Source organism: Ovis canadensis, chromosome 2 (assembly GCF_042477335.2).
Source record: "Ovis canadensis isolate MfBH-ARS-UI-01 breed Bighorn chromosome 2, ARS-UI_OviCan_v2, whole genome shotgun sequence".
Lineage (NCBI taxonomy): Eukaryota > Metazoa > Chordata > Mammalia > Artiodactyla > Bovidae > Ovis > Ovis canadensis.
The window spans coordinates 210,411,948-210,430,764 of record NC_091246.1 but is presented as its reverse complement, the minus strand read 5'-3'; the positions used below and the strand labels follow the sequence as shown (position 1 = coordinate 210,430,764).

General features: G+C 37.2%; 1 protein-coding gene across 7 annotated transcripts in view; it reads right to left on the bottom strand.

The window, feature by feature from the left end:
- CARF (calcium responsive transcription factor) overlaps positions 1 to 18,817 on the bottom strand; it is a 75,351-nt gene that overhangs the window by 27,774 nt on the left and 28,760 nt on the right. For all 7 annotated transcript variants that reach the window (XM_069578043.1, XM_069578039.1, XM_069578038.1 and 4 more), the window contains 6 exons: positions 13,234 to 13,377; positions 12,409 to 12,642; positions 10,407 to 10,569; positions 9,372 to 9,435; positions 2,223 to 2,353; positions 1,471 to 1,837 (listed from right to left, as the gene is read on the bottom strand). In XM_069578043.1, the coding sequence (XP_069434144.1) occupies positions 1,471 to 1,837; positions 2,223 to 2,353; positions 9,372 to 9,435; positions 10,407 to 10,569; positions 12,409 to 12,642; positions 13,234 to 13,377 (1,103 nt within the window). The remainder of the gene's footprint in view (positions 1 to 1,470; positions 1,838 to 2,222; positions 2,354 to 9,371; positions 9,436 to 10,406; positions 10,570 to 12,408; positions 12,643 to 13,233; positions 13,378 to 18,817) is intronic.

The window sequence follows — 18,817 nt, the reverse complement described above, 5'->3', positions numbered from 1 at the left end:
CCACATCTTAAATGATGGCTCTGACTTAGCTGCACAGCTAGGTGTTGCTTATCTGAAATATTTCAGAATGTACAACCATTCTGATTTCAAAGTACTTATGAGCAAATTAATGCAAACGCAGCAAACCAGCAACACTACTGACATCTGGCACCCAGGATACCCACTATAAAATCTTTCTCTTTCTCAGAAATCTATCAGTTTTTTTTCTCTACCAATTCTCAGGAAAATATCAGTTTTTCAGTTGCTACAGGCAACCAAACTTAAGGGGATTCTACTTGGTCAGAAGTGCACTGAACACACTTAATGATTGTCACATATGGATTAGAGTTTAGCTTATGCCATATCAAGAAAACCAATACAGGATAGATTTGAGTAATCCTGCAAATTCATATTTAGGTGACATAGTCTCTCAGATCATGATCTAACTTGATACATCATGCAAGTTCAGATCCAAAAAGGGTCTCTTTTAAGGCAATTTAAATTAGAGCTCCCAGAAATACCCTGGCACAACAGAGGGAGGAAGCATCTTGGAACGGGAAGATGCTTTGGAGGCAGACAGATCTGGCTTCAAATGTCCTCTCTGTCACTTACTACATGTGATTTTAAGGCAATTATGTAAACCTCCCAGAGCTTGGCCTCCCCATGTGCAGAATGGGAACATCGCTGGCTATTTCATGGAGCAGTTGTAAGGATCACTTCATGTATATTCCTTGTTCCTCTCTTCCACTAAATTTCCTAGAGCCAACTGCCATAGCCCTCTGGATAAATTTTCTTAAAAGTAATAAATTTAAAAGACAATGATTCTTTTCTGGAAGGAACTATCTCATACATGGAGGGAAAATATATGTTCTAAGGATAATTTCTAAGAAGACTTTTTTTTCTTCAAGGCAAACTGCAAATCTCTCTTCACAAAAATGCCAAATCCAGAACAATTTGTGGCATACATCAGGTAGGAATTCAGAGTTTATTACTATGTTGACTGGTTTCATTCCAAAGTGAAGGTAACAAAGTCTTGATTAAACCCAAGTCCTCAAGTCTTCCTAATTCCCTTTCAGTTTCCATAGAACTCAACATGTAAGTTTACAACTCAAAATCCTTTTTAACCTTTACATCTGCAAACTTCACCCCATTGTTTCGTGCTGCAATTTTTCTATGATAACCTTTATACTGGGTAGCTTTTAGTTTTTCTAATTTTTGATTATGTATACAAAAATGACCTTGCTGATTTCACATCACCACAGATTCTCCATGTAAAATTAAGTAGTTAGGGAATGAATAATCTCGATAAAGAAAAAAAATTAAGTTTACAAGCTATTAAACTCATGCTCACAAAACTTCTTTCTTCTGGTTTTATTTTATTTATTTATATATTATATACTCACTGAATAAAGAACAATAGTTTTTTTCTATATTGTAATACTGATGATAGTCCATAAAGGGTAAAAAAAAAAAAAGATGATTTTAACTTACTAAGAACTGGCGGGCTGTCTATAATCTGTATTGGTATGGTCTGCACGTTTCCCAATAGAATCCGATGAACATTTCCTTCCAGAGTCTCTGTATCTTCAACATCTTCAACTTCTACCAGCTGATCCACTGCAACCAGATTTTGATCTGGTCCTGGAAGGTTACTCATGGTAGAAGAAATACTACTGTTTGGGGTTAGAGGTGAATCTGTCTGAAGGCAATGAGTCTGACCAAGCAGTAGAGAATTATTATTCATTACAACACTTTCTACTGAATCCAGAAGTCTTGAAGGACTGGAGGAGGGGTGGTTATTCACTGACATTAGAGCTGGTGATCCATCAGAAGTGAATCTTGGTTGTAACTGCAAACCCTTTTGAACCAAAAAGAGTTATATCAAATGTCTGAATTTACTGTGTATGTTGTTTGCTTTGAATGTACTGTTCTTTTGACCCAAACTTAGAATAAAAGCTAAGAGTATAGTTACTAACAAATATTAAGTGAGGACAGAAACAAAAACCAAAGGAAAACTGCACTACTAAATTTTCTTGCATGCATAATCAATTCAAACTTTTCCAAAACATATTGTTTAAATTATCATCTTAAAACAAGACACAAAAAAGTCAGAAAATACATGATAAAAACATCACAGATCATGTTCATAATTCCATAACAATTCTATAAAATCCCAAAGAAAAGAAGAGAAACTGAAGAAGAAAGATAAGGGCCTCAAATCCGGTATTACACTGGATACTTACCTGCAGGTGTGTGAATATTTTTGGCTGAAATGAAGAAAGTGAGGAGAGCAAGTGGGCTGGTTCTGGAGATAAAGAATTCCTTGTCTGATTTGTTTCCAATTTGCTGGAAACTGATTCTCCTTGTGAATTACCTAAATTATATAAAAAATAAATTATTAATTATGGCTACACTTTATTACAACCTTTACTATCAGAAATGGAATAGGAAATAAGGTCAAAGGACTTTAAGAAGTTATATCTAGTTATCCAGTCTACTATTTCTAAAACCCCATAGTTCATCAGAATCACTAAGAAAACTTTTAAAAAATATAAATTCCTAGATTTAACCTCCAGTAATTTTAATTCAACACAGCTAGGATGGGTTGTAAGAAATTATTTTTTTTTCCTTGAAAGATTCTATACCTGTAGTTCTAACCTAGTCCATTTTTTATGCTGTAATACTGGGCTTACACTTCTCCAGATATGGAACACTTACTGAGCTTCTCAGTTACAAAGACAAAACTCAATTCATCTTTGGTAGCCCTAGTGCCTAGGACAATGCCTAGCATAAAGCAGGTCTTCAATAATAATAGTATTAAATTTCTTTCAACAACTCATTTTGGAATAAATGAATAGGAGTAAAAATTTCTTTCTTTTCTAAATATCTCAATTTTTAAGGTAATTGTCCTTAGGGAATTTGAGTCCTCCTCATGTAATTCTTATATGTCAACACAAATATATTCATCTCTTTAAGTCAATCAAAAACAAATTATCAATTAACTATTTAATGGGACTTCCCTGGTGGTCCAGTGGTTAAGGATCTATGCTTCCAATACAGGGGGCATGGGTTCGATCCCTAGTCAGGGAACTAAAAACCAACATGCTACATGGTGCAGCCAAGAAAAAACCTACCAAACAAAAAACAACTGTTTATTGCTTCTATACTGCATATTGCACCCATGTAACTGAGTAATTTTAAAAAATGGCCTACTATCAGACAAGGATGGATTTAAGTACTACTGGTTTTTCTCTGGCAACATGTTAAGTGCCAACATGCCAGTTGACACAGTTTCTAATCTTCATTTTCCTCATCTGTAAATTCAGGATAAGAGAATTTTTCTCAAAGGACTACTGAGAATTAACAGTACTCTCACATTTCTAGGCTTCTTCATTTCTAACTGTCCCACCTCAATTTGCTGCATTCTCCCACTACTATGAGCATGCCCTAGATTATTCCACATGTAAAATCTTTTTTTCAAACATCCCATTCTCTGACCACAACATCTATTCTTCCAGGGACTTTTCTCAGATGAAGTGAAAGATGCTCAGTCATTTCCAACTCTTTGAGAACCCATGGACTATACAGTCCATGGAATTCTCCAGGCCAGAATACTGGAGTGCATAGCCTTTTCCTTCTCTGATGCCATCCAACCATCTCATCCTCTGTTGTCCCCTTCTCCTCTTGCCTTCAATCTTTCCCAGCATCAGAGTCTTCTCTAATGAGTCAGCTCTTCACATCAGATAGCCAAAGTATTGGAGCTTCAGCTTTAGCATCAGTCCTTCCAATGAATATTCAGGACTGATTTTCTTTAGGACTGACTGATCTCTTTGTTGTCCAAGGGACTTACAAGAGTTTTCTCCAACTTTTTTGAACCACAGTTCAAAAGCATCAATTCTTTGGTGCTTAGCCTTCTTTATGGTTGAACTCATATCCATACATGACTACTGGAAAACCATAGCTTTGACTATATGGACCTTTGTTGGCAAAGTAAAGTCTCTGCTTTTTACTGCACTGTCTAGGTTTGTCATAGCTTTTCTTCCAAGGAGCCAGCGTCTGTTAATTTCATGGCTGCAGTCACCATCTGCAGTGATTTTGGAGCCCCCCAAAATAAAGTCTCTCACTGTTTCCCCATCTATTTGCCATGAAGTGATGGAACTCGATGCACTCTCACTTGAAAAGAGAAGCTATGAGCTATCCATCGCCAAAGCTAGCAAATACCTTCCTCTTTATCTACCTCTTCAGGTCTCTCCCTTCCTAACGTACTTTCCTTCAACCCCGTACCATAGCAAACTTTTTGAAAAAGTTGTCCACACTATCTACACTTCTTCAATCACTTCCCATTCACTCTTAAGTCATTCCAATACGGCTTCCTCCCAGTCCGCCTCACTGAAATGACTCTGGTACTCATGCTTCTGCAAACTTGATCTCAGAATCTTCTCTCCTCTGCTAACCAATATTCTACTCTTATGCCAGTGTTGCTGAGCTTGGTAAATGCCACGATCAATGAGCTGTTCATGGAATAAACTCAAGAGTCATCCCAGATCATTCCCACTCCTTTACGTCTCACACCTATTCAATCAATAACCAGTTTCTAAGATTACTCTGGGGATGTCCATGTGTAGAGTCTTCTCTTGTGTTGTTGCAACAGGGTGTTTGCTATAATCAGTACATTTCCTGGCAAAACGCTGTTAGCCTTTGCCCTGCTTCATTCTGTACTCCAGGGTCAAATTTGCCTGTTACTCTAGGTATTTCTTGACTACCTACTTTTGCATTCCAGTCCCATATAATGAAAAGGACATCTTCTTTGGGTATTAGTTCTAGAAGGTCTTGGAGGTCTTCATAGAACTGTTCAGCTTCTTCAGCATTATTGGAAGGGGCATAGAATTGGATTACTGTGATATTGAATGGCTTGCCTTGGAAATGAACAGAGATCATTCTGTTGTTTTTGAGATTGCATCCAAGAACTGCATTTTGGACTCTCTTGTTGACTATGATGGCTATTCCATTTCTTCTAAAGGATTCTTGCTCACAGTAGTAGATATAATGGTCATCTGAGTTAAATTCACCCATTCCAGTCCATTTTAGTTCGCTGATTCCTAAAATGCCAATGTTCACTCTTGCCATCTCCTATTTGACCACTTCTAATTTGCCTTGATTCACGGACCTAACATTCTAGGTTCCTATGCAACACTGTTCTTCACAGCATCAAACTTTACTTCCATCACCAGTCACTTCTACAACTGGGTGTTGTTTTGCTTTGGCTCCGTCTCTTCTGTCTTTCTGGAGTCATTTCTCCACTCTTCTCCAGTAGCATATTGGGCACCTACTGACCTGGGGAGTTCATCTTTCAGTGTCCTATCTTTTTGCCTTTGCATTCTGTTCATGGGGTTCTCAAGGCAAGAATACTAAAGTGGTTTGCCATTCCCTTCTCCAGTGGACCACGTTTTGTCAGAACTCTCCACCATGACCCCGAAGGTCTTGAGTGGCCCCAGATGGCATGGTTCATAGTTTCATTGAGTTAGATAAGGCTGTGGTGCATGTGATCAGATTGGTTAGTTTTCTGTGATTATGGTTTTCAGTCTGTCTGCCCTCTGATGGAGAAGGATAAGAGGTTTATGGAAGCCTCCTGATTGGAGAGACTGACTAAGGAGGGAACTGGGTCTTGTTCTGATGGGCAGGGTCACGCTTAGTAAATCTTTAATACAATTTTCTGTTGAAGGGCAGGGCTGTGTTCCCTCCTTGTTATTTGACCTGAGGCCAAACAATGGTAGAGGTAAGGAAGATAATGGCGACCTCCTTCAAAAGGTCCCATGCACTTAGTGCCCCAAAGATGGAGAAGCTCTATATAGTCAGCAAAAATAAGATCATTAGCTGACTGCGCTGAATGCAAAGGTAAGAAGTCGAGAAACACCTGGAGTAACAGGCAAATTTGGCCTTGGAGTACAGAATGAAGCAGGGCAAAGACTAATGGAGTTCTTCCAAGAGAATGCACTGGTCATAGCAAACAGCCTCCTCCAACAACACAAGAGAAGACTCTACACATGGACATCACCAGATGGTCAACACCGAAATCAGACTGATTATATTCTTTGCAGCCAAAGGTGGAGAAGCTCTAGCAGTCATCAAAAACAAGACTGGGAGCTGACTGTGGCTCAGATCATGAACTCCTTATGGCCAAATTCAGACTTAAGTTGAAGAAAGTAGGGAAAACCACTAGACCATTCAGGTATGACCTAAATCAAATCCCTTAAAATTATACAGTGGAAGTGACAAATAGATTCCAGGGATTAGATCTGATAGACAGAGTCTCTGAAGAACTATGGACAGAGGTTCATGACATTGTACACGAGGCAGTGATCAAGACCATCCCCAAAAAAAGGAAATGCAAAAAGGTCAAATGGTTGTCTGACGAGGCCTTACAAATTGCTGAGAAAAGAGAAGCAAAAGGTAATGGACAGAAGGAGATATGTAGCCATTTGAATGCAAAGTTCCACAGAATAGCAAGGAGAGGTAAGAAAGCCTTCCTCAGCAATCAGTGCAAAGAAACAGGAAAACAACAGAATGGGAAAGACTAGAGATCTCTTCAAGAAAATTAGAGATACAAAGGGAACATTTCATGCAAAGATGGGCTCAATAAAGGACAGAAATGGTATGGACCTAACAAAAGTAGAAGATATTAAGAAGAGGTGGCAAGAATACACAGAAGAACTATAAAAATAAGATTCTCACGACCTAGATAGTCATGATGGTGTGATCACTCACCTAGAGCCAGACATCCTGGTATGTGAAGTCAAGTGGGCCTTAGGAAGCATTACTAGGAACAAAGCTAGTGGAGGTGACAGAATTCCAGTTGAGCTATTTCAAATCCTGAAAGATGATGCTGTGAAGATGCTGCACTCAACATGCCAGCAAATTTGGAAAACTCACCAGGACTGGAAAAGGTCAGTTTCCATTCCAATCCCAAAGAAAGGCAATGCCAAAGAATGCTCAAACTACCACACAGTTGCACTCATCTTACACACTAGTAAAGTAATGCTCAAAATTCTCCAAGCCAGGCTTCAACAGTACATGAACCATGAACTTCCAGATGTTCGAGCTGAATTTAGAAAAGGCAGAGGAACCAGAGATCAAATAGCCAACATCCATTGGATCATCAAAAAAGCGAGAGTTCAGAAAAACATCTATTTCTGCTTTATTGACTATGCCAAAGCCTTTGACTGTGCGGATCACAACAAACTGTGGAATTCTTGAAGAGACAGGGATACCAGACCACCTGACCTGCCTCCTGAGAAATCTGTATGCAGGTCAAGATGCTACAGTTAGAACTGGACATGAAACAACAGACTGGTTCCAAATCGGGAAAGGAGTATGTCAAGGCTGTACATTGTCACCCTGCTTATTCAACTTACATGCAGAGTACTTCATGAGAAATGCTGGACTGGATAAAGCACAAGCTGGAATCAAGATTGTCGGGAGAAATATCAATAACCTCTAATATGCAGACGACACACCTGATGCAAAGAGCTGACTCATTGGAAAAGACCCTGATGCTGGCAAAGATTGAAGCGGGAGGAGAAGGGGACAACAGAAGATGAGATGGTTGGATGGCATCACCAACTCAATGGACATGAGAATGAGTAAACTCCGGGAGTTGGTGATGGACAGGAAGGCCTGGTGTGCTGCAGTCCATGGGGTTGCAAAGAGTCAGACAAGACTGAGAGACTGAACTGAACTGAAGACAACTCTTAAATGTGCCCAATACTTGTATAAATGTCACCAACTGCAAACAACACCACTATCACCTTTCACTTGGAAGGTGAAAGGGCCTCCTAATCTATTATGCTTATTCAGTTTTATCTCCAAGCACTGTCTCTACTTAAGACCACTTAAGCATTAAGTTCCTTGGACATGGTATCCTCTTCTTTGCTTAGCGTTTGAACATGCTATTCCTTTGATTAGTAAATTCCTATTCATTCTTCAGTTCTCAGTTTAAAAGTCACTTTCTCTACTACTGTACATAAAATGGATAACTAATCATAACCTAGTGTATACCACAGGGAACTTTACTTAGTGCTCTGTGGTGACCTAAATGGGAAGGAAATCCAAAAAACAAAGGATATGTGTATACATACAGTTGATACACTTTGCTCTACAGCACAAACTAACTGCTGTTTTAAAGCAACTGTCCTCCAATTTAAAAAAATAAAAATAAAAGTCACTTTCTCAAATGTCCCTTCCCTACTTTCTGGACTAAGTTACATATTTCTATCACTGTTCCCACACAGTCTGGCACAATTCTATCATGGTAATACTGTCAACTCTCTCTCATAGTAATACTGTTACTATTCATTATAGTAATTAGTTAGAATACACTATAGTCTTTTTTTCTTCCTAAAAGTTAAATTCAATGAAGCAGAGACTTACTTTTCTATGCTTAGCATTTATCACACTGAATTAAATATACACAGAAAAAAAGAATAAGTCTAAAATTTGCAAGCTATTCTATAAGCAAAGCAGTTCCAAGGTCCATAGCCAAAGAATTTTTTAAAAAACCTGTATTCTACATATTATTAATTTATTTTAAAGTATTTATTTACATGTTAAGTTTTTAGAATCCACTATGCTAAGAACTAGATGCCAACACCCTTTCTCTCTGGGTGTTTATCTCTGCCTTGCCTCTCCAGCTTAACTAAACTAACCATTTCTCTGTGTACTGTCCCACTTTTTATGCTATGTCTCTGGTAATAAACTTTGTACCTGCATTTAACAACAACAAAAAAAATACACAATTCCCAAATCATAATAAAAGATATATATCCATAAACAAAGAATAGCATGTTAAATGCAGAGGTAAATAAAAAAGAGTGAATATCCAAATTTACATAGCGGGAGGAAGTTAAGAAAGCACCTAAAGCCAAAGAAACTGCAATTTGAGTGGTAAGAGGAGTTTGCCAAGCAAAAGAGGAGAAGAGACATTTCTTGAAGAGAGAACAAAAGGGCTGAAAAAAGCCCAGAATACTGAGAGAACACAGGAGTAAGAAACATACGAGAAAAAGCAAACCATACAAAATGGACAACAGTTTCCTGATCAAGGTGTCTTAGGGTTATTACTACTGAAACTAGCCTAGCTTTAGAGTAAACCATGCTAATCATCATTAGCCTCAAAATTTCAATCATAAAGAATAAAATCTGATATATACATAGGAAATTTAAATAGCTAGAAATATTTTTGATAAATCCTAATGTAGTTGCTCTTGCCTCTTTGGGCCATGGTTTCCTTATCCATAACTTAGATGAGACAAATTAGATGAGATAATATCTTAAATATCTTCCAGGTTTAACACTGCTTGATTTTATATCTTGAAATTGAATTATTCAAGATCACCTACCTTCTGCAAGCGTAACTGTCACAGTCTCTCTGAGAATATTCCCACTATCTGTAGTCCATTGAAGCTGAAATGGGAACACTTACTTCAGTAAAAAAAACAAAGTATTTATCTCTAAAACTATTTTTAAATAACAATGCAACTGTCATATCTTACCCAATCACAGTATAAATGTGCTTTATTCTATAATTACTTTCTTCACTTGTTCACATTCTCAAAGCATAAGTATACTTAACTAATCAAATAAATTATCTTCCCTAGTTCAGATAGCAAGAATTTGACAAAGACTACCGGTACTCAAATCTGTTTTAGTTTCTGAATTTTGGACAGTGAATAACTAAGCATTCTGGATAGAAAAGAAGAGTAGCTCAAGCTTAATAAAAAAATCTCAAACTATTCAGTTACTGAATCTAGACAGTAAAACTGCAGACAGCAAAGGATATTGTTACTTGAGATTTTAATGCCAAAATCATTGTGTGTATTACAATTAGTAGTTTCTGGGTAATTTCTGGGAAACCATTGTGTATATTACTATCAGCAGTTTCTGGGTAGTTTCTACTCTCTTCAGAGTAGGTAGAAATGGCCACTTTTCTGGGGGAAACTACAGTATCAGAGTATGAGGTAAGCTTTACATCCACAGAGGGCATATAGAACCAACATCATCACAGTCAAGTCTATGCTATTCTATTCAAACTTGCTGAACATATTTAAAAAGAGGTGGAGATATACATAGTATGTACTCAATAAATATCTGTCACATAAGTAAGATATACTTTTATGGAGATAAAATATGTTGATTTTTAAGTGAAGATTACTATTGTTATTATAGTCACAGCTAGAAATTCACTTAAATTTCTTTTTTATGGGAGTAATAAAAAACATTTTAGTTAAATCATCACCTAAGAGTTCAGTGTTTACATTTTGGGGAAAAACACTATTTTTCCTTACATCACAGTTATTTATATGGCCTAGTAGCAACCAGGCATTAGCTGAGAAAGACTACTGTAATAAAACAAGAAATTACAGTTGTAATCATACCGTTGCTGGAATAATCTCTGAGTTATATATATTATCTCCATTTTTCAAGGATTTCTGTACCTCATGGATGTGATTTCTTATATCATTTACAGTTGGAAAAAAGGATAGATTATGTCTTTCAGGTACTTCATCAGGTTTGAAGAGTTCCCTTTCCACAAATTTTCTGTGGAAATATAAAATAGAATAAAAACATAAACAATCTAGCAATCTAATAATTTAGTTCAAGTGAGACAGGTTCTCTTTTAGCATATAATTCTGTAAAGTATGATTTATAGCTTTATAAGTAATTTATATTTTTTTACTTTTTTCCTACACATTAAGTCCTAGAATTCATGCAGATTAAATGAAAGGTAATATTTTCACTGGTTAAACACCTGTATATCTTAGAATGAGCTTTGATATTTTTATGAATTTAATGAAATCACTATTTTCAGTTCAAACATAGTATGTCTTTGAATGCTTACTCTGTCAGTCACTGAATACTTTTAGTATCTCCTTTAACCCATCCTATAATCTTGTGAGGTAAGTATAATAAACATTCTGACTTTACAGAAAAGGGAATTAAGGGCTATAGAAATTAAGTAATTTGCCCAAAGTCATACACGACGCTAATAACTAAGACAGACTGGACCTATACCAAAGTTACACATATAAACATCATATTTCATTGCTTTCAAAAGTCTTCAGATAATATATGAAATACAATCTGTTCAAATTTTACAAGTAGACCAAAGAGAAGATAGAAATAAAAGGTAATGTTGTCACAAGATGGTATAAAAAGTAAATATATAAAAAGAAATTATAAAATTCAATATACACATGCTTTGTGCATTATATTCAGTAGGCCATACTGCAGAGCTGTATCATACTTTTGTTCTTAAGATTTAGGTTTAGTAAACTAGTGGATGGCTTACCAAACTTTGGCTCTGTTTTAACAGTGCCCCAATGTAAATAAACATAAAATGTCTAAGAAATCTGTTAAACCGAAGTCATGTATTCATTAGGAAATAATCCTGGGAAATACTCATTCTGCTGTTCAGATCCAACTATACAATTACCAGCAGGAATAAAGTCAGTTAAGAAACAGAAATCATGATGAAGAGCAAGGTTGTACACCTAGACTTTACTTCTAGCTGTATCTCTTTAAACATCCCAAGTCTCCATTTCCTGATCTGAAGAATGAGGATAAATACACTAAATTTATAAAGTCATAGGAATAAATGAGATTGTGCCTATAAAGTACTTAGCATACTATTTGGCACACACATAGTAACTGCCTCATATTTATAATAATAATTATTATTATATCCTGAGTACCAATAAAATTAGACCAGAGTACTACATGGGGCTTCCCCAGTGGCTAAGCAGTAAAGAATCCACCTGCAATCCAGGAGTCACAGGAGACATGGGTTTGATCCCTGTGTGGGGAAGATCCCCTGGAGGAGTGCATGGCAACCCACTCCAGTCTTCTTGCCTGGAGAACGCCATGGACAGAGGAGCCTGGCAGGCTGCAGTCCACAGGGTCACAAAGAGTTGAACACAACTGAAGTGACTTAGCATGCACACACAGAGTACTACATATAAAATTTCATTAGACAAAAAACTGCTCATATTCTTTTGTTTCAATAAAATTTAACTGCACATTTCAAATGGGTTAAAACAAATATCTTGGCCAATGTTTTAAAATCTTTTCTAAAAATTTTCTTTCTATAAAGGTATTTAGTATATAATTCAATATATATATCATTTAAAAATAGTCTAATTTCCCAAATCTGAACATGGACTATCTAAAATGAGCAATTCAAATCATTACTCATGGCTTGCAAAGCATCTGCTAAAAGTGATCAATTCATAAATAATATTATTTTAATAATTTAATAAACTATATTCCCTATATATTCTGACAGCATATATCCTGGAATATATCTACAATGTTAAGTGTATTACTTAAACCAACAAACAAAAGTGAAAAACATAAAAGAACAATTTGTTTCTACTGTACCTTAGCTGTTTCCTAACTGCATACACTTGTTCTATTCCCTGTGATACTAATTCTTGAATTTTATGTGCTACTTGAGGATGTAGACGTGAGGGCAATGTACAGTTCTCATCTCTAATTGCAGCTTCCTCTTCTTCAAGAGAAGATATGGGAAAGGAGGAAGACGATAAAGGGAGGCAGGGAGTCTCTAATTCATGATACTGATGAGCTTGCTGCGTAGGTAACTGTACATACCACCTAATGAAAGAAAATATTTAAAATCATATTACTAGAAAAAGAATCATATATTTATGTTAATACTCATCAGAAGAATATTTTTTTGAAAAATTATATATAATAATATCATATTAAGTGCTTCCCAAGTACTTCAGTGGTAAAGAATCTGCCTGCCAATGCAGGAGATGTGGGTTTGATCCCTGGGTCAAGAAGAGCCAACAGAGAAGGAAATGGTGACCCACTCCACTATTATTGCCAGGGAAATGCCATGGACAGAGAAGCCTGGTGGGCTATAGCAAATTAGATTGTAACAAAGTACTAAATATATAATAAAACGTGTTTCCAAATATGAATTTATCATGTTGGGAAAAAACTTCCATATGGTATACAGAATTCTTTGGTCAAAATTATCCACATGTGGTTGATAAACTCAATGGCTTATACATGGCAAATCAGTTTAATACCTAGGAAGCTACTAATAAAACATCTACCTTTTAGAAACCATTTCTTAATGGAATAATTGGAAAACATAATATAATTTCTCTTATAGACAGAATTCTTGCAAAAGAAGCAAAGTAACTTGTAAATACAAGAACAATGTAAACGTCATACCTAAGAACACCACCAGCATCTACCAAGTTCTTTTTTAGCAAGTTAAAGGCTTTCTCCTGCTCCATTCGGATTATCTTCCTGTCAATTTTGGGGTCTGTAGGAACTCTATAGTCAGGAAATTTCTGTACTTTTTTAATGTAAATCCTTTTCATAAGAAAAAAAAGAATTTGATCCATTAAATTATAATCTCAAGATTATCTAACTTGTCAAACAGAAGTTTAACTTAAGCATTACTAAAGTTTAGAGAAAATTTGATTATCTAGAAAGCGTTCAGATCATTATGTGAAAGATATGCCATATTCTCAGTATATAGTACTTTAGCAAATTAACAGTAGTCATTACTTTAGTAAAAATGTCTAAATACTATGCAACTAACTTTTTTTCCTGGATCTGTCTCTTCTCCATTCTCCTGCTCATACCTGGATTACTGTAATGCCCTCCTTCTGGGGCTTCTAGCTGCCATTATATCAATTTTTACATCCATGTGATACATCAATGCCATAATAATTCTTCACATTTATACCACTGTTGAAATCTATTTGCTCCTTAATCAAGTTAAAGTCATTTAGCAGCATTCAGAGCATTCTATATGATTCCAGTTTACTTATCCATCTTTTAACTTCTTCAAATATTATACTGCTTTTCATGTGAAGTTTATCATCTCAATGTTCCAACTCCCTCCTTCTCATGATACACAATGTTGTTGCTGGGCACACAGTCAGTTCAGTTCAGTTCAGTCATGTCCGACTCTTTGCAACCCCATGGACTGCAGCACGCCAGGCCTCCCTGTCCATCACCAACTCCCGGAGTTTACTCAAAATTATGTCCATTGAATCGGTGATGCCATCCAACCATCTCATGCTCTGTTGTCCCCTTCTCTTCCCACTTTCAATCTTTCCCAGCATCAGGGTTTTTCAAGTGAATCAATTCCTTGCTTCAGGTGGCCAAAGTATTGGAGTTTCAGCTTCAGCATCAGTCCTTCCAATGAATATGCAGGACTGACTTCCTTTAGGATGGACTGGTTGGATCCCCTTGCAGTCCAAGTGACACTCAAGTCTTCTCCAATACCACAGTTCAAAAGCCTCAATTCTTCAGCACTCAGCTTTCTTTATAGTCCAACTCTCACAATCATACATAACTACTGGAAAAACCATAGCTTTGACTACATGAACCTTTGTTAGCAAAGTAATATCTCTGATTTTTAATACGCTATCTAGATTGGTCGTAACTTCTTCCAAGGAGCAAGTGTCTTTTAATTTCATGGCTGCAGTAACCATCTGCAGTGATGTTGGAGCCCTCCAAAAATAAAGTCTCTCACTGTTCTCATTGTTTCCTCATCTATTTGCCTTGATGATGGGACCAGATGCCATGATATTAGTTTTCTGAATATTGAGTTTTAAGTCAACATTTTCACTCTCCTTTCACTTTCATCAAGAGGCTCTTTAGTTCTTCTTCCCTTTCTGCCATAATGGTGGTGTTATCTGCATATCTGAGGTTATTGATATTTCTCCCGACAATCTTGATTCCAGCTTGTGCTTCATCCAGCCTGGCATTTCTCATGAAGTACTCCGCATGTAAGTAAAATAGAGTGACAATATACAGCCTTGACGTACTCCTTTCCTGATCAGGAACGAGTCTGTTGTTCCATGTCCAGTTCTCTCTGTTGCTTCTTGACCTGCACACAGATTTCTCAGGAGGCAGGTCAGGTGGTCTGGTATTCCCATCTCTTCAAGAAGTTTCCAGTTTGTTGTGAGCCACACACTCAAAGGCTTTGGCATAGTCAATAAAGCAGAAGTAGATCTTTTTCTGGAACTCTCACTTTTCCTATGATCCAATGGATGTTGCCAATTTGATCTCTGGCTCCTCTGCCTTTTCTAAATCCAGCTTGAACATCTGGAAGTTTACGGTTCATGTATTGTTGAGGCCTGGCTTGGAGAATTTTGAACATTACTTTGCTAGCCTGAGATGGGTGCAATTGTGCGGTAGTTTGAGCATTCTTTGGCATTGCCTTTCTTTGGGATTGGAATGGAAACTGACCTTTTCCAGTCCTGGTGAGTTTTCCAAATTTGCTGGCATGTTGAGTGCAACATTTTCACAGCATCATCTTTTAGGATTTGAAATAGCTTAACTGAAATTCCATCACCTCTACTAGCTTTGTTCATAGTGATGCTTCCTAAGGCCCACCTGACTTCTCATTCCAGGATGTCCAGCTCTAGGTGGGTGATCACACCATCGTAATTATCTGGGTCGTGAAGATCTTTTTTGTATAGCTGTTCTGTGTATTCTTGCCACCTCTTCTTAGTATCTTCTGCTTCTCTTAGGTCCATACTGTTTCTGTCCTTTATTGTGCCCATCTTTGCATGAAAAATTCCCTTGGTATCTCTATTATTTTTTTAAGAGATCTCTAATCTCTCCCATTCTATTGTTTTCCTCTATTTCTTTGCATTGATCACTGAGGAAGACATTCTTATCTCTCCTTGCTATTCTGTGGAACTCTACATTCAAATGGGTATATCTCTCCTTTCCTCCTTTGCCTTTCCCTTCTCTTCTTTTCTCAGCAATTTATAAGGCCTCGTCAGACAACCATTTGACCTTTTTGCATTTCTTTTTCTTGGGGATGGTCTTGATCACTGCCTCTTGTACAATGTCATGAAACTCTGTCCATAGTTCTTCAGGCACTCTGTCTATCAGATCTAATCCCTGGAATCTATTTCTCACTTCCACTGTATAATCATAAGGGATTTGATTTAGGTCATACCTGAATGGTCTAGTGCTTTTCCTACTTTCTTCAATTTAAGTCTGAATTTGGCAATAAATGATCCACAGTCAGCTCCCAGTCTTGTTTTTGCTAACTGTACAGAACTTCTCCATCTTTGTCTGCAAAGAATATAATCAATCTGATTTTGGTGTTGACCATCTGATGACGATCATGTGCAGAGTCTTCTCTTGTGTTGTTGGAACAGGGTGTTGACTATGACCAATGCGTTCTCTTGGCAGAACTCTATTAGCCTTTGCCCTGCTTCATTCTGTATTCCAAGGTCAAATTTGCCTGTTATTCCAGGTGTTTCTTGACTTCCTACTTTTGCATTCCAGTCCCCTATAATGAAAAGGACATCATTTTGGGGTGTTAGTTCTAGAAGGTGTTGTAAGTCTTCATAGAACAATTCACTTGAGCTTCTGTAGCATTATTGGTCGGGGCATAAACTTGGATTACTGTGATACTGAATGGCTTGCCTTGGAAATGAACAGAGATCATTGAGATTGCATCCAAGAACTGCATTTTGGAGTCTTTTGCTGACTATGATGGCTACTCTATTTCTTCTAAGGGATTCTTGCCCACCGTAGTAAATATATTGGTCATCTGAGTTAAATTCACCCATTCCAGTCCATTTTAGTTCACTGATTTCTAAAGTGTCAATGTTCACTCTTGCCATCTCCTGTTTGACCACTTCCAATCTGCCTTAACTCATGGTCAGTTTTCATTCCAATCCGAAAGAAAGGCAATGCCAAAGAATACTCAAACTACCGCACAGTTGTACCCATCTCACAGGCCAGCAAAGTAATGCTCCAAATTCTCCAAGCCAGGCTTCAACGGTACATAACTGTGAACTTCCAGATGTTTAAGCTGGATTTAGAAAAGGCAGAGGAACCAGAGATCAAATTGTCAACATCCGTTGGATCATTGAAAAAGTGAAAATTTCAGAAAAACATCTGCTTTACTGACTATGCCAAAGCCTATGATTGTGTGGATCACAACAAACTGTGAAAACTTCTTGAAGAGATAGGAATACCAGACCACCTGACCTGCCTCCTGAGAAATCTGTATGCAGGTCAAGAAGCAACACAGAGAACTGGACATGGAACAACAGACTGGCTCCAAATCGCGAAAGGAGTATGTCAAGGCTGTATATTGTCACCCTGCTTATTTACCTTATATGCAGAGTACATCATGAGAAATGCTGGACTGGATAAAGCACAACCTGGAATGAAGACTGCCCAGGAGAAATATCAATAACCTCAGATACGCAGATGACACCACCATTATGACAAAAAGTGAAGAAGAATTGAAGAGACTCTTAATGAGAGTGAAAGAGGAGAATGAAAAAGTTGGCTTAAAACTCAACATTCAGAAAAGTAAGATCATGGCATCTGGTCCCAGTACTTCATGACAGATAGACGGGGAAGCAGTGGAAACAGTCAGAGACTTTATTTTTTTGGACCCCCAAATCACTGCAGATGGTAACTGCAGCCATGAAATTAAAAGATGTTTTTCCCTTGAAAGAAAAGTTGTGACCAACCTAGACAGTATATTAAAAAGCAGAGACAGTACTTTGCCAACAAAGGTCCATCTAGTCAAAGATATGGTTTTTCCAGTATTCATATATGAATGTGAGAGTTGGACTATAAAGAAAGCTGAGTGCTGAAGAATTGATGCTTTTGAACTGTGGTATTCAAGAATACTGTTCAGAGTCCCCTGGACAGCAAGGAGATCCAACCAGTCCATCCTAAAGGAAGTCAGTCCTGGGTGTTCATTGGAATAACTGATACTGAAGCTGAAACTCCAATACTTTGGCCACCTGATGCGAAGAGCTGACTCATTTGAAAACCCTGATGCTGGGAAAGATTGAAAGTGGGAGGAGAAGGGTACAATAGAGGATGAGATGGTTGGATGTCATCACTGACTCAATGGACATGAGTTTGAGTAAACTCCGGGAGTTGGTGATGGACAGGAAGGCCTGGTGTCCTGCAGTCCACGGGATGGCAAAGAATCGGATACCACTGAGCGACTGAACTGAACTGATGGACCTAACATTCCAGGTTCCCATGCAATATTGCTCTTTACAGCATCAGACTTTACTTCCATCACCAGTCACATCCACAACTGGGTGTTGTTTTTGCTTTGCCTCTGTCTCTTCATTCTTTCTGGTACATAGCAGATACTCAAAAAGTACTTTTAGAATGATTGAGAATAAAATAACTTCTTCACATATAGTGACTTTCTCCCAAGTTCGGTCTAAAGTTCTCAATTGGTTATACTTCAAAGCAATTGTTTAATGGGTCATGATTAACGGTCAGGTTTTAACACTGTCTAAAGTTAACATTATCAGATTAAAGCTTAACTGGCTTTAAAAATTATTTGAGAACGATGAGACTGTGATATGAGATGTATTGCTGAAATAAGCATTTCAAAGCTCAACTAAATTTAACATTTACATGTTACTTTTAAATTTTATCTTATGATTTGAAACACTATAAATGTGTGAAACAGAATATTATTACTGAAAGACACTATAAAACTCTTTCATTCGCATACATTTTTCATCCTCAGTCAAAGCAACGACTAACTCAGTAGTCCTATTCTACCTAAAACTAACTATGTTGGTCTTATATATTGTTGCTGTGAATATAATTGGTAAAATCACCACCAAGCAACTCTCCAACTCTCCAAAAATTGCCATCATTTAAAAAGAACACAATACTTGCCCTAACAATCTAATTACAAGGAATTTAGTCCATTGATATAGGAATAGCTACAATGTTATTAGCTGTAGCTTCATAAATAATAATGAAGAATACTTCTCAG